Source organism: Stenella coeruleoalba (assembly GCF_951394435.1).
Source record: "Stenella coeruleoalba genome assembly, chromosome: 5".
In the NCBI taxonomy this organism is placed as follows: domain Eukaryota; kingdom Metazoa; phylum Chordata; class Mammalia; order Artiodactyla; family Delphinidae; genus Stenella; species Stenella coeruleoalba.
Genome location: NC_137150.1, coordinates 8,491,519 through 8,518,144, shown reverse-complemented (window position 1 = coordinate 8,518,144; position 26,626 = coordinate 8,491,519). Strand labels below are relative to the sequence as shown.

Sequence of the window (26,626 nt, the reverse complement as noted above, 5' to 3'; positions counted from 1 at the left end):
AGGAGTTTTTAAACAGAAGGTCCATTTTTTTCCCCTACTTATGTTACTATTAATGGCCTTTAAAAATATTCATACATCAGCTTAAAAAAAGTGTCGCCATGATGGAAGTATTGTGAAGTAAATGCAGATGAATCCATTCTAAGCACCTATCTGCTAGAGACTGAATTGATGTCTTTGTTGGCGAGTCTTTTGACCATCCTCCTATCTCTGTTTAATATATTAACCAAAAACAGGCTATCGTCTTCATTGTTAAACTTAAAAAGTGAGCATGTGTTTGTGATTTAAATATACAGTGTTTCAAGTGACTTTTCAATTGCTCTTTTTCAGATCTGCAAAATATCAAGAAAGTATTAACATGCATTCTAACTTAGAGGGCCGTCTTGGACTCTGTAAGTTACTTCACATAAGCAGACAAACCCTACCATTGTCATACCATACAAACAATTTTAATTGTGTAGTTACAGTCAATAACCACTCCTAATCAGAACATTTCTGCATAAAGAAAATTGTGATACACTTATAAAAACAGCCAGCTGTAACAAAATAGCTGGTGTTTTCATAGCCATAAACTCATAAAAAAGAAATAACACCTTTATACAGAAATTTTATACAGATGTAGCTTTAAAATTGATTGTAAACCAAAGGAAGACACATTGCAAACATCAATTATTTTCACATTAATTGCATAATTTTCTAAGGTGATCTATTAGTTTTATTTACCTAAGCTTATTTGCATGATAGTAAAAATTGCATACAACAATAAGAGTGAAGCTTATAGTATGAATTGCTTGGATAACATAGAGCACTTTTTATAGGCAACTGTGTAAAGCACATTTTATCTATTTAAAACTTTTAAGACACTTTGTTTTACTGCCCATCAAAATACATTTATAAATAGAAAAGAATCAGTATGGTAACAAGAGAAGCAATTTTACATTTAACGGAAACTTCCAAAAAATTAATTACAACATGATGCTGCAGGATCTACAAATAAATAATGAGGACTAAACTGTGTTTCACATTTTCTTTTCATTTTTTAAAAAATCATGTAACAATGAGAATGAAAAAAAAATTACAGTGAACTTTTATTTCCAAAATAAAAACAAATTTGAATTACGGCAGTGCCATATAATACAAGGCATTTGTTGGCATATGTCATCTTTAAACTGCATTCCACAGTCTATAGTTCTTTTGTAACATACAATAGAGTAACAAACTCTTTTTTTCTTTTTTTTTTTTAAACGAGGGGCGAGTTTCCAAAGATCAGTGTGAAGTGTTACAGAAATAATTAAAGGAAGGAAATAATAATCACAGAAGTTATAATGCTTGTTTGAGGCTCCAGAATAATAATTAAAAAAAAAAAATCACTGGTATCATGCTTACGGAGTACACACCTGGGTGTGTTCCGTGAACACAAATTTTCATTTTTAATACCAAACAATCCGATGCTTCACCTGGGGCTGCCAAGCAGTTTGTAAAAGAGAGCAAAACGCTTAGTGCAGTCTGTATCATCCTTTCTCGACTTTCCTGTTTGTGCAAGTTTCTGAAGATTCATTGGCCAAACAATGGACAACAAGGTTTGCTGAGCGAGTACAGGGTGGACCTTCCGTGTCGTTAGTCAATTTCACTGGTGCTGATGGAGGAAAAGAAGACTTTCATCTCAGTCTTTGACGTCGGCGTTAATGTCTGTGTTCCCTTCCACCGCCAGCTCGTCTTCTAGTTTCACCGAGAAAAGGGTGTTGGCATTTTTGTCTTGGACACTCTCCTCCAAATCCTTAAGCAACTCCTCTTCCTTGTACTCGGCCACGTCCACCTCCAGGCCCGAGTTGTCCTTCAGCTTGCCGTGATGTTTGAGATAGTACCGCTGGTTCTGAAAGAATTTGATGATGGTGTACTTGGGCAGGTCCAGCTGAGCGGACAGAGTCTGGATGGCCTCCTCGTCCGGGTACAGGCCCACGTCCTGAATGAAACTCTGCAGGATGCCCAGCGCCTCCACCGAGATCTTGGTCCGTGGCCGCACCTTCTGCCGGCTCTCGTCCTCCGCCTCGGCGGGCGCGGCCACGGTGGGCTGCCGCGGGGGTAGCCGGGGCCCGGCCGGAGGCTGCTGCACCTGCGCCTGCGCGGGGGGCGGCGCCGGCTGCGGCTGCGCCTGCGGCTGCTGCAGGAAAGAAACAAGCACAGGGTCAGCGGCGTTCTTGGCCACTGCGCATGCGGCCTCCCAACGAGCGAGCACATGGTCAGGGATCCCACATGCACCTGGCCTGGACCGGGACGGGGACAGGGATCCTGGGCGGAAAGGCAAGCCAGCTAAATGGTCCACAGTACTAGGAAGAAAATCAAAATGATCACCAGAAAGGGTGGAATTAAGAGGGCTTGGGGGGGCTCCTGGGCTTCCTCATCAGAGGTTAGGCTAGCTCACGGTGGCCGGAACTCGGCGCTCTGAAAATGTGAGCCATAAACTTCACCAGAAGGATACGCATCAGAGGCGAAGACAGCAAAGCAAATTATGATATCAATAATTGACAAAGATTTTAAATGAAGATTGGGAAGTAAGGATTTCAAAGGCATTTTCGAAAGGTGAGCTGTGGAGACGTGGGGAAGGAAATGAGTGTTTTGTCCCATTTCATTGGATGGGTAAAACGTTGAGCAAGCATACGCATACAAAGTCTTATTTTCGTTGCAAATAAAATGGGTAAGCCTCTGGTCTTCTGCAGCACAGCCCTTGTGAATCCAAAGGGTTTTTGAGATTCTCACGTGTGAATGTCCTACTAGGCAGTTTCAATCTAACAGACACACAGATTTCTTACAAAATTGCACTGGGCTGACACTGCAAGTTTTTTTCTTACCAACAAATAAAGGTTCCATCCATCCCACAATGGCTAGCAAATTGTTTTATCTATACTAAACTCATATGTGATTAGGATTTAAATTTAGTGTATACACTTTTTCATAATTAGTATCTGTATATGTGCTGTAATTTCCATACACAATCATACATAACAAACGTGTGACACATGCACATAATATATACACTCCATATCCAAGATTCTTAGCAAAGCAAATCAACCCGAGGAAGCCCCAAATTCTAGAACATTTGTACTGTGCCCTAGGCATTTCCTTAATCCTCCTAAGAAGCAATTTTATTAAAAACAATTTACATTTTCAAACAAGTACTATTTTTTTAACTTAACACATATCTTTTTTGTTTTTGTTTTTGCTAAACAGTAAGTTTTTCAGGCTTTCACGATTATTTTAGTGCTTGATATCCTAAGGGATTCTCTTTTTCAATTTAACTTTTATAGTCAAAGGTTTTTTTCCCTTAGTGGATGCATAACGCTATTATTGTGTACATATGTGTATGTGTGTGTATTCCTCCCCTTCCCGCGGCCCCTCCCCCCCAATAGCAATACCAAGAAATAATATACAGGTGATTCAACAAAGAGAGCATAGAATTTTAGGACTATGGAAGGCAATGGCATTCTCCCTGAAAGGGGAAAGCTAAAAGCGTCCCCTTAGATTTAACACAAATAATTTGTACAGCTCAAGTTCAATTTCAACACACTTCCTAAGCAACGGAGGCCAACAACGACCTGGACCCAGAGCTTCCCAATCTGAATTCACTGGGGATGAATTTAGTGGATCCACTCAGTGGATGAGTGGAGACAGGTCGCGGGATGTGACAAGCTGAGCCCGAGGCTGACTCTGCCGGCACAGGGATCTTCGGCCAATGCCACGGTTAGCACGGCCTTTGCAAGGTTGAGCATCCTGACCAAGAGAGCAGGTCTTGGCACCACCCTCTCTGTGTGTCCCTCTCTTGCTGGCATAGGTTAACTTGTGCCTGGCTCACCTGCGGAGCAGCACTGCGCCACGGTGCAGGGGTTGGCAGGCCTGGCAAGAAAACGCCTCTAGACTCTCCTTTCCCAGGGGTCTTGGGAGAGGGGCTCTAAAGGAAAGACAGACAAACGTGACTCACCCCTAACCTGTGCTCCCTAAGGCTGTGAGGATAGAGCTACAAAGTGAAGGCAGGGCCAGGGAGTCAGAAGCCAGAAGCCAATTTTGTTTCCCTCCCCTCCTCTCTTTTGGACAGAATCCAAGGTATACAGTTGTGATCCAATTAACTTCCTGGACAGAAACAGCAGTCATGCCTTTCCTCGGGGACAGTATTGGTACTCATTAAAAAAGAGGTGGCGTTCTAAAAATTCTGATTTTTTCAAAAGCGACAACAAAATTCTTGAGCTCTCACACAACAAAACCACCCAATTCTAACAAAGACAGACTTGCCAAATAAGTGTAGAAGGGGGTTCCATCGCTTTGGGGGAGGGGAGATGAAAGGAGAGGAACACAATACACATGTTGGAAAACGTGTGTTCGTTTTCCTTTTCTCCCCCTGAGTGAGATGGCAGTGTATTGTTATCTCTTGCTCAGAAGCCTATGTTTAGACTGGTGGAAAGAAGAGAAATGCTCGTTTCCCTGCTAAGTTTAAACCTCTATTTACTGAGTGTTATATTGAATTGGCCAAGGTAAACGAACCTGAATCTGCTCTGCGGGCACGTGGATGATGTGGGGCGGCCGGTCGCCATGGTGATGCACCGCGTTGCTCTCCTGTTCATAAATGGCATCACGTTCAGGCTGAGGGAGACTGAGGAACCTTCGGATCATGGAGAGGTTCTCCCACAGGGTCCTGTTTTCTGGAGAAGGATCTTCTTTCCAGCGTAATAGCTCACACAGCCACCCCTTAGAGACAAGGGCATAACAGGTCAGTTCAGGCTGATGGCAGGGGGAGGTGAAGGGGGGTCGGCTGACATTTTCCATTAGGAGCTAAAAAGGAAGGACCCTGTGAAGTTAACTTTTTTCACAAGCTAAAAACACTCCAGGACTTTCCCTGGTGGCACAGTGGTTAAGAATCCGCCTGCCAATGCAGGGGACACGGGTTAGAGCCCTGGAAGATCTCACATGCCGCGGAGCAACTAAGCCCGTGCGCCACGACTACTGAAGCCCGCGCACCTAGAGCCCGTGCTCCACAAGAGAAGCCACCGTGATGAGAAGCCCGAGCACCGCAACAAAGAGTACCCGGCTCGCCGCAACTAGAGAAAGCCCACGTGCAGCAACGAAGACCCAACGCAAATAAAAATAATTAATAAAAATAAAATAAAATACAAACACCCCAATCTGTTAAAAAAATTTTTTTTTAACCTGTTCAGAGAGAATAGCCGTGGCTATCGCAGAAGCGGGCTCTGTTTCTAATACACGTTCAGATTTGCATCTTAAAGGAGGGTCCTATTTTTCAGACTCCAAGGGCAAGACCCATTTACCATGGAGTCTGCAGAATGTGTCAGAGGAGAAAAGCAAGGCTGAGTGTGCTTCCTGTCTGATGAGTGGCCATCTGAGGTTCTGAAGGTATTTAAGAAGGGCTAGGACAGGCTTTTAGAATAATTTTGTTTTCTAAAAGGACTCCCTAAGTTTATAATTTTTGTATTAGAAAGGCAACTCTGTGTGAACATGTGTGTGTGTGAGTGTGTAGGAAAGAGAGAGAACGGACGTGTGCAGTTATGTGAGCAAGAATGTCGTCCAAGGTAAGGCACTCTATTTAGAAAGAGCATTAGAAGAATTCTCCAAGACAGAACTTTCCAGAAAGACACCTCGGAGTCCTGCCTGCTGCTATGTACACACATGGTTCATCAAGTGAGCATTTTAATAGAATTCCTGGGCTAAGAGACAAGGAAATGCCCAACGAATGCCAAAACCTGAACCTCTCTGATGCCTCCTAAGGCCCAGTTTCTGATCCTCAGATTCTCAAGAACCGAGTGGTCCAAGAGAGTATGCTGTCTCACATTCTCATGTCTCACATTCTCTAATCATCATCTCAAACCTTCTTTATCTTGGCCGCCATGATGGACACTAAGCAATGGGGTGGATTGCAATGGGGTGGACAGAAAGAGGGAAGAGGTCCCACCCACACCCCCTTCACCAGCCAAGGCAACCAGCCCCAGCTGCCGTGCTGCCTGTTGTCGGCCTACAACCATACTCTTTTCTGGACAAATGTCTTGGAGCCATCACTCCTGGAGATGCCCGGATGCTTACTCCACCCCTCACTAGCCCCTTCACCCTGGGGTGGCCAGTGACTGGCTGACCCACCCTCTTGCCCCACAGTGATGACTCATTCTACCCTTTAGAGATGGCCAGAGATGGCCCTCCCCAACCTTCTTATTGCCTTTCCCCATCAATACGGACTTTACCTGAGACCACATTCTTTCCTGACCCCTTCCACTTTCTTGTCCTCCTGAATGCTGGCCGGGTCCCTCACCACCAAATCATGAGTCCCTGATTCCTTACCTTAGCCTCTGTTTTAGGGAACTCGACCTAAGACAAAGGGGTTTCTTGGAAATTCTAAGTAAATTAGTTGGATGGGAATAGAAAGAGTACAGTTTAGTAGCTGATTTTTAGAACTGGCCAAAGGGAGTTGCTTTTTTGTTGTTGTTACTTCTGGGTGACATCAGAAAATGGTGTGACTTTCCTTTCCTTCTCAAACTGAACCACTGGAGAAATTCTCTTCTAACTGTGGGAAGAAGCAAGGCCTATTCTCCCTTAAATGGCCTATTTGAAACATTTTAAAAGGAAAGATGGAGACTGATAACACTAGCTTCCCAAGGCACACCTACCACCCAGTCAAGGGTGACAGCTGCTAACCCTCATGACATCTACTAGCCTTAACCCTAACTAAGAGGCCTTTGATTCTCCATTCAACACGCTGTTTAATTAAACAAATAATTAACCTACAGACCGTCATGTAATCATGCACTCATTTGATGCTACTGAATGCATAATTCCAGGCTAAGAGAACAGACAGTAAACTGAAGATTTACCTGAAAGAATATTAGCTCAATAAAAAATAAAAGTAATTGTGATGACAGTGTCACTGAACGTGCTTCTCTTCTAACCATGGCACTTCTATGCTTCTTTCTGGAATCATATGGTGACATGTCACATTTTAGCTCTATTTATGTGAATAGAACATTAACTACAAAACTGTATTTGAGTATTTGAAATATTTGAGACCCACTTGCATATGGTGCCCCAGAGATATTTATTTAGCTCTTACTGACAAATATTTGCTCTCTCGATTCAGCCATGAAAATATTTTATATTTTCCTACATCTAAGCTATTTCTTTACACTTTACCTCTATGTTTTGATGCAGGGCAGGTTTTAGATCTGTCTTCCTGAAGGCTTGAATATTAACTATGGTTAAGATCACCCCCCCCAACCCCTGTCTCCATTCTTCAGCTATGGCAATTGACAGGCCGCCATGCCTAAACACAGCAAATTGCTACAATTTTATTTACCATTCAAGAGATGTTAGAAGGTTCATCAAGAACAGAACAGTTTTTTTTTTCCTTTACTTAGCTAGAATTATACTATTGCAATAAGTACTTAACATTGAGCATGTCTTTTTTTTTTTTTTTTAGCAATAAATGCTTGTAACTAAAAATTGCTAAAAGTTAAATTAAGAACGATTCATGTAAGAAAATCTTCTCAGAGAAAGCTGAAGAACTCCAATAATTTCTCGAATCCTTTTAGAAACTTTTAAAAGTAACACAGAGATCAGTTAGCACTTGCATATATGTGAACAAAAAACAAACATGTGGATCACAGATGTTCTTTGGAAAAGAAAATCATTAGTTCTTTTAAAACGGCTAATAATGATAGTTAATTCCTAAACAATCACACTCATGCTGGTTTCACAAATATTTCAGAAAAAGAGCCCTGACTCATTCAACAAATATTTTGCTCTTATTGTCACTTCTTTGTCTCTATACTTATGAGACGGATTCTTATTTTTATTAATTGCGCATGACTAACATAACATTTCCAGTAGTTTGCTATTAACCTCTGCCCTTAAATAATACTTCTAATTCCTTATCTAAAAATAATGTGATGAATTATAAATCTGAAGCATGTCTCCGCTAGCCTTTCAAGAGACGTGATGATTTTAAGAGACTGAAATCAGATGCTTCTTAGAAAAATATTTAACGGTGCATGCAGCTGGGAACTGTTAGTTCTACAAGGGTATTCCAAAAAATAAAAATGGGGGGAGGAGCGGTGTGCTGTGCGTCGCCCTCAACAAATAACGGAAAACAGATATTCTGACAGGCTAGTTCTTTGTCAGCAGAGAAATCAACTGGCTCACTCCCAATTCACACTGGCAAAAAGAAGATCAATTTATTATGATACCATTTAAACACGTCGGAATATTCTGACGCCCTCAAATCCTATCGATCGAGACTCTAATAATGATGACAGTAATCTGATCTATGTTTTGCAGAAAGTGACGAAAAAAACCAAATGCTTTCCAATTCCCCAATACCTTTTCCTAGGTCGCTTCTCCATAAGCCATATTGTTAGGGCAAATAAAGACAACGATATGTCAGAATACTGGTAATATGTAACAAATAAAAATAATGATTTCCCTATGTACTAGATTGGTTTTTTTAAATGATACATGCATAGATTTACTGGGTGGAGGAGGTGAATAAGGTGCTGCACTTTGTTGCAAAATGTGAACATAATTACCTTTTAAGCCAGGTCTCTGGGACTTAAAATATCATAAGACCCTAGGCGGGGGTAGGGAATTGCTCTGACAATTAAAATTAGATCACAACTGTTCTGAACAGTAGAAAAGACAGGAGACTAACAGCCTTAAAATAATAAGAATGATCTATTCTCAGAAAACTAAAATGGCACAAGGAACAACCTAAACTTTAAATGTAGTAAATTTGCCAAGCAACATTACGCTGAATATAAAGAGGGCAAAATATAAACAGTAGCCACATGTAAATAAATAAGTAAAACTTTCAGGATGTTCCTACTTTTCAAACTGACAAAGTTTAATTTGACACCTTCTGTTCTAAACCCTTTGTTTCTATTCAAAATCACGCCTTGAGCTGTTGCTATCAATCACAGCACTTCCCCTATTACTTAAAAAAACTGGCATGGACCCTGAACAAGCTGAAAATGCCATGCAGATGAATTCTGAGATAATATGTTCAAACCTGTTATATACAACACAAATCCTGTAAAGTTATGTATTGTAAACCTACATTTATTGAGAACTAAAAGTCTTGAATCCATCTGCCACAAAGGAAATACTGTTATGTACTTTATAGGAACCAAGAACCATCTGTAAATGTCTTGCCACTGTAAGCAAGAAAATGGTAAAGATGTTAAACCTCAGACTGTATGAAATCACTAACATTCTTTGGACTGGTTTTGGTTAGGGAATCTATGAAAGACATGGAAGATCAGAGGGGGAGAAAAAGGAAAAGAGAAAATGCAGAACGACTGCCAAACCAGTACTGAAAAAAAGCAAAACAAACTCAATGACAACACAATGGCAATTTATCATGGTCCATGAAACACATGACTGTATGCTCATTTTAAAGGAAAAATTAGCAGTTCTAAACTCAATATTCTAATGATGTGCTTTACCGACAGAATCTTGTTGTACCACATTGAAATAAAAATCCTGGCACCTTCATCTCTCAGCTGCTTAATTTCCACCCAAACTCAATCTCTGATTTCCACTCCACTCTTTTTAGAACAGTTAATTCAAGTCAATTTGCTGCTTCTATCATTTTAACAGATAAGGGGTGCACAGTGATTTTTAACTGAGTCAGGAAAGCAACCTCGTTTCACGAATGAATTTATTGTACCTAGGAAGCCTCACACACATAAGAGGAGAACCCTTACAAGGCCTGGTCTGTGACAGAGCTGGGAGCACGTAACACAACTAGTTTTCCAGGGGAAAAGAGACTTCAGTGTTCTTTGAGAGAAAAAACAGAGTCACTTAATACAATATACAGATATGTATATATGATTGTTACGTACATATACATTTTAAACCCAAGAGCTACAAAAAGAGAAAGAAAAATGACAAATAATTCTCCCTGCAACTAAGAAGGAAAAAACATTAAAAAAAAAAACAAACCAGAATGGGTAATTTGAGTTCTAAAAAGCGAAACATTTCAGAGTCTGTATTTATTCTCCCACCCCTTACCCTCATCTTTCATGTGTTATTTGCAGAAGTATTTTGTTCCAATCTCTGGGGCATATAGTATAATAATATATGATATTAAAAGAAATCAATCTGAATAGGGAGGTATTTGATACAAACATTCTAGTGGAAAGCATGAATTACAGTTTAGCAAGTAGTAGGAATAGGATTAAGTACATAATCCATTAAATAGTACTTCTCACACAAAAAAATTTCAGTATTGTAGACTAAACTACTACACCAGGCATTTTGAATGAGTACATTTTCAACAACGACTAACTAGAGAGCTAGCAATTTATCATTCAGCAAATAATTTTCTACTTTTAAAAGAATCTGTTACTTATGCTAATGAAGACAGTTTTCAATTTGCCCACAAACATGCTAAGAGAGGGCAATTTTTTTTTTTTAAATTTACAAAGTTATCTGTGCTCATGGGTAATTTCATATCAATGTTCTATAAGCTGGGGTGGGGGGGGAAATGGGTTCTAACTGTCAGAACTACTGAATCTTTTACCCCAACATAAAGGTTGAAAGATATCACAAAAGATGCAAAGTGACTAATGATGTTTTAAACCACCCCTTGAATGTTCCAGAAGGGTTCCATTTCCACCCTTTTTGTATTTTATATACACTCTGCCTCAAATATAGTATTAAAACATATTACTTCTTCCATGACCCTAATGCAGAGACACACAAGGCCTGATGGGGGTACAATCCCACTTCCGGGTGTGAGGTCTGCATCCTTCCTTCACACACCAACTTGAAACCTTTTTTTTCAAGAACAATCCTAACACTTTGAACAGTGAGAAACAAAACAGCGGCAAAGCACTACTGAAAGCATTTTCAATTATTTACTAGGTTAAAAGGGTGAAATGATACTTTAAATACATCAGATTTCATCGTCTGGGCCATTTTTTGGTGGCAAAGTGGTATTGATCTTTCCAAATGCTGAAAATTAACTATTTTCCAGAAGGTCATTATTTGATTAAAGGCATTAAAGTTGAGGGCAAAGAAGCGATGCACTTTTTTCTCCCCATTCAAATCATCATATAATTTAATAAAAACCATCCCATCATGTCCTGTAATAAAAACGCTTATCTTAAGATATTGTTCTTTACCTAACATATTAACCTTTAAATGTTATGAAGTTCTTGAGGAGAAAAACCTTTGCTAAAGCAGATTATTCTATAACATAATGAGAGGTCCCCACCATTAACATTAATAAAGATACATGTTCTCTATGGAATTAGCAGGAAATACATGGATCTTCCTTCCCAGTTTACTAATATCTACTTTGTGTAAAGAGAATTCCAGCAGGCACTACAAGTAACTTTCTCCTGCTAACATTGGTTGGATTCAAGAAAACATGGGAAATAAATTTGAACAGAGGCGCAGCAATAAATGCATCTGCCATTCAAAAAGTAGCACATTATACTCACTTTATTCAAAGATGGGCTTTAAAAAGAAACCTACTTAAATGGAACATATGTATACGGGTGTGTATTCTCAAATATATTTTATTTTCAAGGTGTGGTTTCTGATGCTTGTATTTTTGCTGGGGGGAAAAAACCCCATTCATACTAGTTTTTTAAATTATTACTATTTTAAATGTCTAAACTGTTACTGTTTTAAACTCTCTCCAGACTCTATAGTTTATTTAAGGGACTCAATATCTTAGCCAAAAATCCGCGGGTTTCCATACTGCGGTAGTAATAGGAAATAAAATGGCTGCCCATAAATTTCCCACTTGAGTAAATTTTTGCCACTTTGTCTTTAAGAGGTTAAGCGCATCTAGCAGAGTTTCTGGAGGTTTGGCATTTGCGAAAAGAAATGTTTCTACAATCTAGGGGACGCTCACATTAAAAGTCAGTGAATTTAGAAGGAATATTCAGAACCACTGGTAAATGATTTTTAGTTTTCAATTTTGCTTAAAATTTAACCAAGCCAAAAAAAAAAAAAAAAGACATCATTTGTTTTCTGTGGTTTGATTGTTCACCTCTTTTTTACCTTCTCAAAGCCACTGACTTGAGGGAACACGTAAATATGGTGTTTTGTTTCTTTTCCTATAGATTGTTTGGTGCGTAACAAGATTATCAGATGGCCAGGGTAGATAAAAACATAAAGATGGTTCTCACTTAAGACTGTCAGGAAAGTTTTAAAGAATATTTTCAAGAAGAATCTGAGGAGAAAAAGGAGGACTGAAGATAAAACTATGAAATTCTAGACAACATATTAAACTAGCTGGCAAGAAGATAATCTCTTAATTCGACTGAAACAGAGAATTTCCAAAGAAAGCCTTCATTTTACTTTAAAAAAAGTATATTTGGAAGATATCTAATTTAAAGATTATTTTTTCATAGGCTTCAAAGCTGCTTTCAGGATGGTTTCTTCGAAGTTTAAATGAAACAAATAAAAATCTGGCTTACCTGTCTGATACTTGAATACAGACTTTGAAAAAGAATGTTTTTCCCTCTCAATCCAGGATGTATTTTTGACATTACATAAGTTTCAGTGATATGGTTTGGCTCTTGTTTAACATTTATACTCTCTGTCTTAAAAATCTTAAGGGAGGGGAGGGGTAAATTAGGAGTTTGAGATTAACATGGACACACTACTATATACAAAATAGATAACCAACAAGGACCTACTGTATTGCACAGGGAACTATACTTAGTATCTTGTAATAACCTATAATGGAAACAAATCTGAAAAAAGAATAGATATATTGATATTAAACTGAACACTCTGCTGTACACTTGAAACACAACATTGTAAATTAACTATACTTCAGTTTAAAAAAATCCAAAAAAATAAAATACCGCATCTGTTTGTTTAAAAAAAAAATCTTAAGTTCTTATTCTCTCCTCATTCTTCATAGCAAGGTGTCATTAAAAGACAGAAAACACCATATCCCTAAGGTTCATGCTGTAATACTTGCATCAATTTTCACCTCTGTTTCTACCATAAAGAATCATCTTCTCCTTTCCATTCTGCCCACCACTGACTTGTCAGCGCTGGGGTACATTTTCCTTGAATGATGCTCTTAGGTACCAAACACTTTTTAATTATGTCCAATGGACAATTATCTTAATTTCTGAACAAAACAGCCTTTAAGTAATCACTCCTTTTCCTCTCTTAACTTAGGGGAAAGTGTATACCAATGATGACTAGAGCTTTGGGGAAGAATGAGAAAACAAGGGTTATCATAGAGAGTTGTGACCCCTACAAGAAGCAAATAAATACGATGCTTGACTTGGTCTGTGGAACTTCCTGATAGGTAAATACACAGGTTTAATTAAGCTTTCTTGAATCCCCTTAGTCCTCTTTGAGATGCCCTTGGAAAGGGAGGCTGGGATGAAAACCACTGCTCTGGTCTTTGCCTTCAAACTACCCAAGGTTATCCCACTGCTCAAAATGACCTTCAAAGCTTCCCAAGACAGAGAAAAAGGTCATCCTCCCTAGAGGTCACTGAAGGTTCCTTCAATCACACTTAGGTCCTAATTCATTGGACCATTTATTAACTGTTGCCCATTTCCCCACATTCTACTCTCATTCTCTATACTGTTCTCTCGAACAGGAAAGCGCTCTCCCCTTTTTTTCTGCCCACCCGAATACTAACGGTCCTTCCAGTTACTCTCAACTACCTCAGTATACCAGTTAAGGGTTACATCCTGTTATAGGCATTTACGTATGCAACCTTGAGCAAATTACCTCTCTGAGCGCCAGATCTTCCTCTACAAAGTGCAGATGATAATGGTACTCATCTCACAAGACTGTGGCTGGTACAAATGAAACAGGATATGTTTAGCCCAGTGCCTGGTCAGTGATAACTACAAAAAGGTGTGATGGACTTAACCAAAAGCATTTCCCTTAAATGGCTCACAGTACATTCGGGAAGAGGCGACATTCAAAAATAACTACTAGAGCAAAGCAGTATGCGGTGAAGGTCAGTGAGGGGCAGACATCCAGTGGGAACCAAGAGGATAGGAAGAAGAGATCCACTGGGGTGGTCAAGGAAGTCTTTGTTGATGTAGAGTCATGTTGGTTTGGCTTTTAAGAATGGGCAATATTTAGAGTGGGAAGAATAAAGAAAAAAAAAAAGATGAATTAGCAATATGCTAGGAAAAATAGGTAGACTACTTGCTTTGGAATCCATTCTTTCGTCATTGCTTTTTACCATACTTTCTTGAGGATGCAACTTAATTACTATGACTTCGTCTCGTCTTTATAATGTGCTTCTAAGATCTATATGTTAAGAAAGCCTGGATTTTCATTTTAACACCTATTCTACTACTGACTAGCCCTGTAACCTTGGTCAAGTTCCTTGAGTTCTCTACACCTCAATTTTCTCCTCTGTAAAATGGGGGTAATGTTACCACCACTCACAGTGTTGTAAGAATTAGTGAGATAATTCACGCAAGGGGCTTGGCGCACAGTAACAGTATGATGAATGTCAGCTGTTATTATTTTTATTATTTTGTCATTATCACAAAGATAATGCAAAGGAATGTGAGATATCTAGGGAGATAATGAAAATAATTCAGCTACCACATCCCAACCTGAACCCACTATCTTCCTCCCACAAACGAGGCTCTGCCTATATATACTCAATTAACAGCATCACCACTCACCCAGTCACCTGGGCTGAAAGGCTGTGATTTGAAGTATAAATTGGTATATACTTTCTGAAGCGCAAGGTGGAAATGTTTGAATGTAGAAATGACTAGCAATTTCCTTTAAAACACAAATGCCTTTTCTGATCCAATAATTCTACTTCTGAGAATTAATCATAAGGAAATAATAAAGATGTATACAAATATTTAACCATAATAATGTTCACATTAGCATTATCTGTGACAGCAAAAGTTGAATACAACTTGAATATACCTCAATAGGGAATTAACAGGTGGGTATAGCATATGAATGAATGAAAGGCATATATATACACACACATGTGCACGCACGTATACGTGTATACATATGTGATATGCATACATACATGCATACACACATACACGTATGTGTGTATGCAAAGAACATAAATCGGGTTATCGCTACTTAATTAGGATTATGGTTAGTTCTTTCCTCCTTTATGCTTGCATTAAATTTTTTTTTTCTAGTTTGGCTAGTACTGTTTTTTAATAATAAAAAAAAACATAGCAAATGGCTTCAATTTAAAAATATGACTTTTCTTCTTTGCTTCCTCCATAAGCGAACAATCATGAATTCCTGTCAGTTCTACTCCTTCAGAAGGCGTCTTGAATTTGTTCCTTCTTTTCCATTCCTACTGCTCTGGTTCAGGCCCTCAGCATTTCTTCCGCGAACTAAGGCTGATGGGTTTCTTTATTCCAATCCACCCCCATCTCTGTTACCTGAGTTACATTTATCATAAACAAATGTCAGTGCAAAGAGCCCCCTGAGCAGCATACTCCACACTTTCCTTCACCCAAGGGGCTTGGAGACGCTTTAAGGCTCACACTTGAATGAGTGAGTGTAAAAATATAGCAAAAGATTTCCTGCAACACTGAAGCAGCAGTAAGCTGGGGGATCAGAGGAAAATACAAAAACGGCACAGTCTGGGACATTTAGTTAGTGGCAAAAAACTGTATACACCTCTACAATTCCTGAGGGCATTGTGTATTGTAGCAAAGTCCAACAACTTACATTCATAATAACGTTGCATTTCAAAGGAATAAGATTCAAAGCGAGCTGAGCCTAGTAGGTGTAAGAGGCAGAGAAGCACTATTAAAGGCTTCTATCAAAGGCAAATACATTAGACTGTTTAAAGCAGAAGCTTCCTGGGAAACTTACCTTTTCCCAAATCCCCTGACCCAATAAATATGTGCTTATACTGTAATACTATGAAGCAAATTTCTTATCATGTTGCATTCTTAAGTCACTATGAAAAATTTACAATATTTATTCTTCTCTTCAAAGTTATGATGATCACTAAGAAAAACTGTTGCTGAATATCTGTATATGCCATGTGCAAAAAAAAAACTATAAAAATATGAACCTATAAAATGAATAATTTTTAGGTTATGATTGCCTCGATACACTGGTTTGTCTGCTGACAAAAATAATCTATTGTCAGTTTAATTTAAACAAATATTTCTGCCACTGCATTTTTAATTGATTTATATAAAACTTTTCAATATTGCAGATATCTCCTCAGATGAGCTATACTTTCCATTATGCATATTGAGGGGCTGGGAATTAAAAATTTAAATCTTCCCTCTATGATATTCTAGGAGAGATAACAAAAGAATTTTTAAAACCAGGGGAAGGCAATTCGGGATTGTAAAAGTTATGGGACTCATATCTTAGAAGAACAATCAAACGGGCAGGGTCATTACAAGCTCCCAAGTTGCTTATGATTTTGCTGATAAAGTAACACTCATTTTGTGGCCAAAAACCTCATCATTTTACCCATTATGCAAACCGACTCATCAGAAGTCGGCTTAATTGAGGGACTCAAATTTTGGGATTCACAAGTAGGCTTTAAAAAAAGAAAGCGTAAATATTTCTAGAAGCACCGTGGGGGTCCCAGTGATAATGGCCAGGTTAGACATTTACCAATGAAAGGAGACAAGGGAGGCTGGGTCACTCAGGCCAGCAGCTGCACCTCACAACCACTGGTCCTGTGTTACAGTGGGGAGAGCAAGTCCAGAGAGGGGCCCGGGGCAGAAGGACAGGGGTGGAGACTGGCCCTATCTTGTCTTTCTGAGAACAGGGTCCCCCACTGGGACTACCTGAGGAATGTGCCCACTTTTGTGAGGGCAAAATTGTGATCAGATGAATTTGCTTCTGAATCATTCCACCCTTCTACAAAAAACTAGAAAGCGCCATCTACGTGCCATCTACTGTGAGGCTAAGAGATGCGGGGACAGACGTAAGAGGGAATTATTTCTCCCAGCCACTGACTGTCCAGTGAGGTAAGAACAGATTGAACTTCATGTGTAAGCTGATAGCAAAGGTGTAGCTTGACTGGCAAAAAGTTTCCAGCCTAAGGGCAAAGGTACTCTCTCCTCGAATTCCAGCACTATATGCGGGGGCATCAGAACGCTGGAGCAAGGTTGCCTGTAAGGTTCTTGTTGTTGTTTGCAATGTCATTGCAATGATCTGATCATAAACCCCGCTTACATGCTCTGGAGTGAAGGGCACTTGAAAAATAAGCATCGAAAAAGTAATAAACAAATAACAATTCTTTCCCGGGCAAATTCAAGAATTCCTCAGCTAGCATGTTAAAAAAACATATAATTTTTTTCTTCCAACACACAACTTGTCTAATCATTGGTCTCATCTCTTTTGCGCCATGGACCCTCCTGGCAGTCTGGTAAAGCCCACTGTTTTCAGAACAATGTTTTTATGTGCCTGAAATAAAATGCATAAAATTACGAAGAAAACCAACTGTACTGAAATACAGTCATCCAAACTGTATCATACAGTAATATATGTGCTTCTTTATTAACGTACCAAATAGCAAGATCTAGGAAGAGATCTAATAACTACCGTAATTTCAGAGGGATGAGCAAAAATAGTATTTTGAGATACCTGCAATAAAAATGTGATATGAAAATATTTGTGATTTTTTTTTTTTTTTTTTGCGGTACGCGGGCCTCTCACTGTTGTGGCCTCTCCCGTTGCGGAGCACAGGCTCCGGACGCGCAGGCTCAGCGGCCGTGGCTCACGGACCCAGCCGCTCCGTGGCATGTGGGATCTTCCCGGACCGGGGCACGAACCCGTGTCCCCTGCACCGGCAGGCGGACCCCCAACCACTGCGCCACCAGGGAAGCCCAATATTTGTGATTTTTATTGGTGACAAATTCATAGGTATTGCTAATACTACTGTGACTTGTTGCCTATGTTGATAATTAAATAAAATGTCAAATTTCAGTAAGACATTAGTGAAAATAAAGTTTTTTTATTCTATTCCAGTTCATGCATGGACCCCCTGGGGGAAGATGGGACAGAGGTTAAGAACTCCTGAAGAGGGGTTCAATAACCCTCCAATATATATGTGTCTGTATACATTCATAGATACATACACGTATATATTTCAAATATTATTCCAGAACTATCTTATATAAGCTCCTAGTAGATTACAAAACCTTGGTATTTATAAGTTCTTGGAACAGATCTGCTTATCATGTTTGTTTGTTTGTTTGTTGCCACTAAAGGACCATGCCTCTTAGAGATGGGTTGGAGGGAAAGAGTTAATCACTAGTTAATGGTTCCTCCCGGACTGCGTCCTGAGGAGGCCCAGCTTTCCACCAGGGGTGTTTCAGCAGTGCTGTACGTAGGGTGGGGTGTTGATGAGAACACTCCGCCCCCAACCAATCCTCAAGTCAATCAGAACGGGGGAAGACTTTTATCCCATTTACGTATTTCAGTTCTGGATGAGCTTTTGTTCATAAAACAGTAGTTTTACAGTTTGAAATTTCTTGATTGACAATTGCACTAGCACATATATATACCTCACTGTTTTTCCCTGGTCCTGTTACAAACTCAGTAAATGGGTTTACCACCTCTGAATAAAGAAAGCATCCATACCCTGACTTAGTTAACCAACGTCCTACCACCCCAAGAACTATAAAGGTAAGCAAGATTAGTAGAGTATCCTTTGAGAAATGTCTGGATGTGCCAGGAGAGGAACACTATCAATTTTCCAAAGACACCTGGGTTTCCCAAATAGAAGAGGATAAAGTAGCAGGGCAGATACAGGATGGAGGCGGGGAAAGGAATGGAATTAAGGCAGGTCCTTGCTTGTGGAGGTAGAGGGGGGAAGGCTTACAAGTCAAACAATGGTTGTTCTTTCCTCTCATCACCTCTTCAAAGAGCAAACGGTCACAAAGGACACGCCTTTAAGATTTGAAAACAGGGCAGAAGGAAGCTAGTCAAAGGATTAAAGAAAGAAAAGAAAGTGAGTAGGAAAGAGGGTAAAGGAAGTGGGGATAGGTAGAAAATGAGCACATAGCCATCTCATCACTTTATATTATATATAACGCGATGCTAAGTTTATCCAAAAATATAAACACAATTTTCTGCCTAGAAATTAAGCTTGATGGATAAGGCTTTAGTCCTCATGGTTACCCAGGGTCCAAGTTATTTAGTCTCTTTAATCAAAATACTAAAATAAAATCATTACCCATTAGGCTATTACCCTTCCCCCAATCTCCAAACACACAAGCAAAAATTAATTGCAAGCCCGGAAGAAAGAAGGCAATTTAGACAGTAACAGCTTGGCATGGACTGAGCTGGATTTCCTAATAGCATTTGTCTGTTTGTGAATGTATATTTTATTTATAGCCTTCACTTTCTTGACCGTATTGAAAGTAATTTATTTTTACCTAATCTGCATTGCATTTAAACCACCAAATACTCCATCAATGAACCAGCCAAGTAACACCCTGACAAGTAGCCCAGTGTTGGTACCAGGAGTAAAATGGGTAAACATTTAAAGGACACACTTGGGGACGGGCACTCCTCAGCAGCTATTACACGCTTGCTACAGGTACCAAATGACAAACTGCAAATATGGGCTTCAAGATATTCCTTCACATCAGCAGCCATTCCCTGCTTCTTCCTCCTGGTTTACTCTCCATTTCACGAACCTCTTCCAAACCTGTGATTTCTCACGGACTGAGTCTATTTTTTCCTCTCTGATGTGCTATCCTGCCTCTGAAGAACTTGCATTAATCCCCCAAAATGAGAAGTTAAAGGTGGACTTTCAGGCATCAGTTAAAAACCCAAAAAAGACATGTTAAAGGGGGAAACTCTTTAGCTATCTCTAAGTCATGTGGTGTTGGCAACCACTACCTCACCACGTAGTAAGCCAAGCCCACGCCCAACTGAATGAAGCTCACCTCCTCTCTATAGTGTCCTGACTTTGCTACGTCCCTGATGAGAGAGGGGGATCTTCCAGTTTTCTAGCAACGAGTTGCAGATGAGATCATTATCAATCTTGAGCTCATCTCACACTGTGTAACATGGAGTTCATACCCTGGATTGCAAACAATCAGTTCTCCTCACTATATGCCACTCATAAATAACCCTTTTGGGCTACAGACCTCAAAATAGCACTTTGTCCCCACAAACTAAGCCCTTCCATTATTCAAAACCTTGCCTCCTTTGTGACTCATTCCCAGACTAACACACCTGTCAGCAGGACCTTCCGTCAAAATAGCATCCTTTTTCACACTTCTGCACCTGTTTCAGCAACAAACTCACAGAACCTGGAACTGCCTGGGACATTACAGAGTCCGACCCAATCTATGTCACCTTCCTGAAGGGAAAGTTAGAAGCCTGAAAGGTCAAGCAACTTGCCCAGGGAAATCCACAACATGGTAGACAGGAAATTGGGACCCCCACCCCCCACTCTTTGCCAATCCTCAATGCTTTCTCTGAAAGATGCAGTTTATGTACAAGTTCTTATATAAACCACGTGTGACTTTATGGACAATCCTATTTCTCATGTAGATAATCAGGAACCATGCCCTCCCCTTCCTTTCAGCTTGGAATAAAAATGTGAGCTACACTAACAGACGATATTGATGACTTCGACAATGCTGATGAAAAATGCAGTGGGTCCAAAAGAAAAGAGCAGAAAGTATTCAAAGAAACTAATTCTCCTTCCTGTACATTTTCCTAAGGATCTGAGAGCAGTGGAGAAGAGCGATTGCAGAGTGGCTGAAAAAGATGGACTGAGCTGAAAGGCAGGATCAAGTTTATAAATTCCTTTTCAACCGAATCTTCACCGGCACTTGCTAACAGATTACATGAAAACTGTCCTTTTGTTAGACGGGGACCCAGCAGGGTCCGTAAAGAAAATTACAATATTTTCCTTGAATAATGAGATTCTTGTAGTCTCATTAAATTTAATGGAAAGACATGCTCTTCCCTCATACTCAAAATATTGAATATTCTCAAACTTCACACATACCCCAGCATCCCTAAACAGCAATTCTTTTTTTTTTTTGGTTCTCTTTCATCTTTCCTTTTGTATCTACAGGTGTGCTTAGACACAAAGATAATCCTAACACATGAAAACTAAAGTTTGCAAATGTGGAAAGCTAGGGATGATTTTTCAGGTTATAAATGAAATCTTTCACTTGCAAAAAAAACAAGGCAAGTTTCCTTTAAGTGGCGAGTGTTACCAATGACTGCAAAATGTGATTCAATTTGCATGCTGACTAACCTATCTTGAAGTAGCTATGCAAAATCTTCAGGGTCATTAAAGCAAGGGCAGGAGCAATGAAGTCATAAGCTGTACTTTTTTTTAACCTCTACTTTTCTTATTTCTTGGACTCATTCCCATACAACTATATGTATCAAACCTCTTCTTGGGAATCCTAAATAAAAAGTGACAGCAAGCCATTGTGGGTGGATCTCACTGATTAGTAATGGGTGCTTTCACTTCTGTGCTAAGAAGGATTCTGAGGTTATATCTGTACGCAACAGTGATGTGACAGGTGATGTGAGGCTTGAATCAAATCTTCCACAATAACTGTATCTTGCAAAATGATTATAAAGGTAGATTAAGACTGTTCGAAGAAACTGACCTAATAATTTGGTATTAATCATGTAAACTGCTTAGCAGCTGAGATGAAAGAGGGATTCTAACTAAAAAGAAAATAACTTCTTTTCCGTTAAAGTGATATTAGGCCAGAAGAAAATATGAATAGGCAGAAAAATGCTAAATTTCAAAGTTGGAAGATATTATGGAGCAAACACTAAGCAAACAGGGAAAAATTGGGAAGTTTTTTTTTTAATGTGAGGAAATAAGGAAGAGGGAAAAATGGTTAAGGAAAGGAAATAAAGGGGAAAAATCTGCTATTCTATGGGGAATGGTACCTCTTATCAGTAACAGGAATCACCACAGAACTTTAGGAAGCTTCCAAACGAGGCTCATAACTTTAGTAGTAAAACAAAAATAAAGATAAAAAGAGAGAGTGTATTTTATTTGGCATTAAAAGACACTTAATTATCTTGATCTATGTTTTAAATGTTCTCTAAAGTGGATGGTTGCAAGCTTTCTTTAGAGGTACGATTCTAAATCACCAATGATCCTGTTCCTTTCTCCTCTCTTAATTTTAGTTTTCCACCAGCTTATTTGCCTTCTTATGGCTCCAATACTTTAATTTTCTTATGGCTGAATTCTTCTGAGACTGGTGATAACTTTGGCCTTATATGGTTACCCTGCACCTGCACTTTCTGCCAGGTTATCTCCACTATTTCTGCAGCAACAGAATTCACTGGTTTTCAACTCTACCTTTCAAACTGATTCTGCAAATTAACACAACTCTCTAGGAAATAAATTTTTTGATTGGGTCCATTTTTGTTTTGGGATTGTCTGGGATATGACCAGCACACCTAAACTAACAACTTTTCATTAACAAAAATAAGGGAAACCGTCCATTAAAAAACTGCATATGCCCACTGTAGAAATTCTTTCAAAATTTATGTTCAAATAAAAGGCTTAACACTGACAAAATAAAAAAGGCAGAGACTCCAAGGATATTATCCCTCCCATACAAAAAAAAAAAAAAAAAAAAAAAAAAGAGCGAGAGAGAGAGAGAAAAGAAAAATTGTACCAAAAAAAGGAAACGGAGAGTACCATCTTTTTCCCATTCGAGTTTTGGCAAAAGTGAAAACATGGAATTTGATGATGGTTTTGATAAAATCACCTGGAAAAAAACTAGGCAACTTCTCCATTTTTCTAGACACTTCATTCCATTGCATTTTATTTTTATTTAAGCACATCTCCAACACACACACATACAGACCCCAACTCTGAAAAAAAAAAAAAGGGCCTGAAATTTTAGTTACACCACATGTGGTTTTCATTTGTGAAAAATGAACAAGCTGTTTGTGGTTAAACTGTCTAATCGCCTGTTATCAATCTAGCGCTGCATTCAAGATTTACAGGACCCATCAGCTTCTGTGCTACATTAGCTGTAAATTGGGGGCGGGGGGGGGGGGGAGGAAGGAAAAGAGGAGGAGGAGAGAGTTTATCCTGAGGAATAATATTTCCAATGCAGCCACACTCGCACTACATCTGGTTGTGCTGGTAGCGGCAGTTAAATTGAAATATTTCACAGCGTGTGTCAGAAACATGCAGAATGGTAATTATGACAGATCTGATTAAGCCCGAGTGCCACAAGCTCCCTGGCCAGCGCCGGTTGTGCAGGTGTGACCTTGTGCGTGCCTGCGTGTGTAAATAAAATTAATTACAAGCGAGAGGGTGAAGGCTTCGGTGACATCACAAAGCGGAGGAACTCCCAAGGGGGAGACCTAATGGAATATTTTCCCTCAGTCTAATAATACAGTTCATATTGACTTGAGGTAATTAGTGGGATCATTAAAGCAGTTTTCCCGGCGTATTTGGCTGCCTGATCAGATTAGTGAAAATGTTCTTCAGAACAAGCCCTGTGTGGTCTGCCAGAGAAGAGGAAATAAAAAGCAACAAAGCATATTTTGGAATGATAAGCAGCGCTGGACTTGTACTCTAGCAAAAAAAAAAAAAAAAAAAAAAAATCTCCACTTCTCTCTGGAGCCTACAGATCTAACTTCCTGTCCATCTTCATTCTGCTATTCAACTTGTGTATTCCTAGACACACTCTCAACTATTCCTTTCGTTTCCCCTCTCTCTGCTAAATCTGACTGCTCCATCATGACGAGCCAGCCCAACTCCCTAACAAATCTCTTTTAAACAAGGCAATTTGAAAATTGGGGGAAAGGCTCTTCCAGGACTGCCTTACTGACTATATGGGGCCACTGGGAGAGGCCAAAAAAAAAAAAAGCCCAAGGGAAGGAACGCCACTTAAAATTCACCTGCTAAACAAAAGAGTCCTCTCTTTTGTAACATATAACAGAGGTTTAAATATTTCTTCCCCTTTGGATCTCAAAATGGGTTTTGGCGTAGGCTGAAGTTGGGGCAAACATTCTTGACTTGAACAGAACACAGAGCCCTCGTCAAGAAAAGGGCCATTTGTTTGAAACTAGTCTATTGAGCATGCTCTACCTTGCCACCGGAATACGCCAAGCGCTGTCACAGATGGCAGGCTCTGACAGTTCCCATCCGTAGCATCAAGACTCGACAGTTCAGCACAAGATCAGTGACATTCTGTCTCATTAGAACCACGCTAATTATCACAGCTAGTTTCAGGGGAAACCATGTGTTGCAATGGTCAATTTGAAGGAGCCTGTGCATCAACAAACTGGTAATAAGGATCAGACACCTTATTATACGACAGCATGCTGCCTATGATCTGATTTACAGAATCAGAGGCACCGAGGCAGCCGAGGAGGCTGGCGGTTTATGAAACAGTGTGTTTCCACCCAATTCCTGAGGCATACGGGTTGAAAAGGGGATTGTTTTAAAAAAAAAGAAAATTACACAAAAGGCCACTGGAATGGTTGAAGCAAGAAATCAGAGGAGAACAGATTCTCTATGACCAGACAACAGAAGTAGATTAGGTCTTAGAAAAGGGACAACTTCATCAATTTAGCAATTGTACGGCGACGCCATCAGCAGACTGGAGCTTATATTTTTTCAAGGTATTTAATGACAAATTATAAAGTGACTATATTTCTATTAATCTCTAAAATACATATATATTATATATATATAAAATATACATATATATCTTATATTTATATGATATATAAATATATTTATTTAATTTATTTATATTTATTTGTTTTATGTATTTATATTTATATAAATATATATATTTATAAATAAAACATTTTTAATATGTATATTTTATATATATAAATGGGTGGTCTATGATTTAGTTGTGTCATTTTGTCACGCAAAAGAACTGCATGTGCAAAAGCATAACAACTACAGTTATAAAAATGAATAATCTCAAAGGTTACTTTTTAAGGTGCAGGTCTTGCAAGGCCCAAAAATTCTACATCAGATTCCTATTACCAACATAAGTTCTTCCATCCCTCTTTTAGTACCTTTCACTGATGTGAAAGTTTAACAGTGCAGTTTCTTCCAGAGCTATTTTTCTACTGTCATTTTGCATAAATGCATTTTTAGAGCTCATTCATTTCACGGGGCTTTTATTTTCATTTCTCATACGAGGGAAAAAGAAGATAAAGCTAAAATAAAACCTACCTTTACTACCCAAACCATAAAAGACAACTGTTGAGACTTCTGAGAAACACTCTGTCTTTTCACTTGGTAGTTTGTGAAAGAACGAAATCAGTGTTATAATTATGTGTGAAGTTTAACTGAATGACATTCCGTTTTGAAATTCATTCCTACTTAAGAGTTAAAACCAGAAAGAGAAAGACAAATACCATATGCTAACACATATATATGGAATTTAAGGGAAAAAAAATGTTATAAAGAACCTAGGAGTAAGACAGGAATAAAGACACAGACCTACCAGAGAATGGACTTGAGGATATGGGGAGGGGGAAGGGTAAGCTGGGACAAAGCGAGAGAGTGGCATGGACATATATATACACTACCAAAGGCAAGGTAGATAGCTAGTGGGAAGCAGCCGCATAGCACAGGGAGATCAGCTCGGTGCTTATGACCACCTAGAGGGGTGGGATAGGGAGGGTGGGAGGGAGGGAGACGCAAGAGGGAAGAGATATGGGAACATATGTATATGTATAACTGATTCACTTTGTTATAAAGCAGAAACTAACACACCATTGTAAACCAATTATACTCCAATAAAGATGTAAAAGAAAACAAAAAACCCCATGGATTTGGTCTCTTCCCTACTCCCATTTTGTAGATACCGGATCCTGTCCTGAAGAACTTTAACTCTTCAATTGTCAAAGATGATTATAGAAGGGCTTCCAAAAAGAGGAACTTTCATAGGATATTATGAGTCCACAGTTTTCAACTTATACTACATTTTCGGACAAAAGGTGGCCTCAGATTAAAGCAGATTCTACGAATATGTACTTGCTATACTCATGCTTTAGAATGCATTAATTACACTGGTCTGCTTCTAAGTGGACCACTCCTGGGGTCACCTTCCCGGAACTTCCTCACGTGATAACCCTCTTTAGAGAGTTGGCTCAATATTCACAAACTGCTTCTTTTCAAATCTTGACTAATATTTTCCTATGACATTTTTTGAAAGATGGAGAAACTGGGCGTAATGAGTTATGACTCTACTTGTTACAGTGAACTTATTAAATGGGAGAATGAGGAAGATGCATTCATATCACTCTAGTTACCGAATTTCAAATTTTAGAGGAAAACAAATTTTTAAATAATTTGAAGGTGGCAATAAGATAACCAGGAAGTTTCGGTTCGACTTGCTGCAATAGACAATATCAAGTGCCTGGGGGAAAAACACCCCATTACGTGATTTTTTTTAGCCAAAGGTATGATCGGCAAGTACATGTTCTATTTAATAATTTTGAACCTCCTTGGTCAAACCCTAGATTAATTAAAACATATGCTTGTTTTTATAACATAGAAATGTGGAAAGGGCTCAGATTCACAAATTTAGTTCTTAAAACATCGTATAACACAATCATGTACCTTTAAACCGCTAGATTATGTCAATGTTTATGTATTTAAAGCCATTAATTT

At 39.1% G+C, this 26,626-nt stretch overlaps 1 protein-coding gene across 5 annotated transcripts in view; it reads right to left on the bottom strand.

Moving 5' to 3' along the window:
* Positions 1 to 460: 460 nt before the first annotated feature.
* SATB1 (SATB homeobox 1) overlaps positions 461 to 26,626 on the bottom strand; it is a 99,586-nt gene continuing 73,420 nt past the window's right edge. For 4 of the 5 annotated variants that reach the window (XM_079921788.1, XM_079921785.1, XM_079921787.1 and 1 more), the window contains 2 exons: positions 4,531 to 4,734; positions 461 to 2,158 (listed from right to left, as the gene is read on the bottom strand). In XM_079921788.1, coding sequence (XP_079777914.1) covers positions 1,661 to 2,158; positions 4,531 to 4,734 — 702 coding nt within the window. In that variant the 3' untranslated portion in view covers positions 461 to 1,660. Of the gene's footprint in view, positions 2,159 to 3,847; positions 3,944 to 4,530; positions 4,735 to 26,626 lie in introns of all 5 variants that reach the window. The other variant, XM_079921789.1, reaches the window with a different exon arrangement.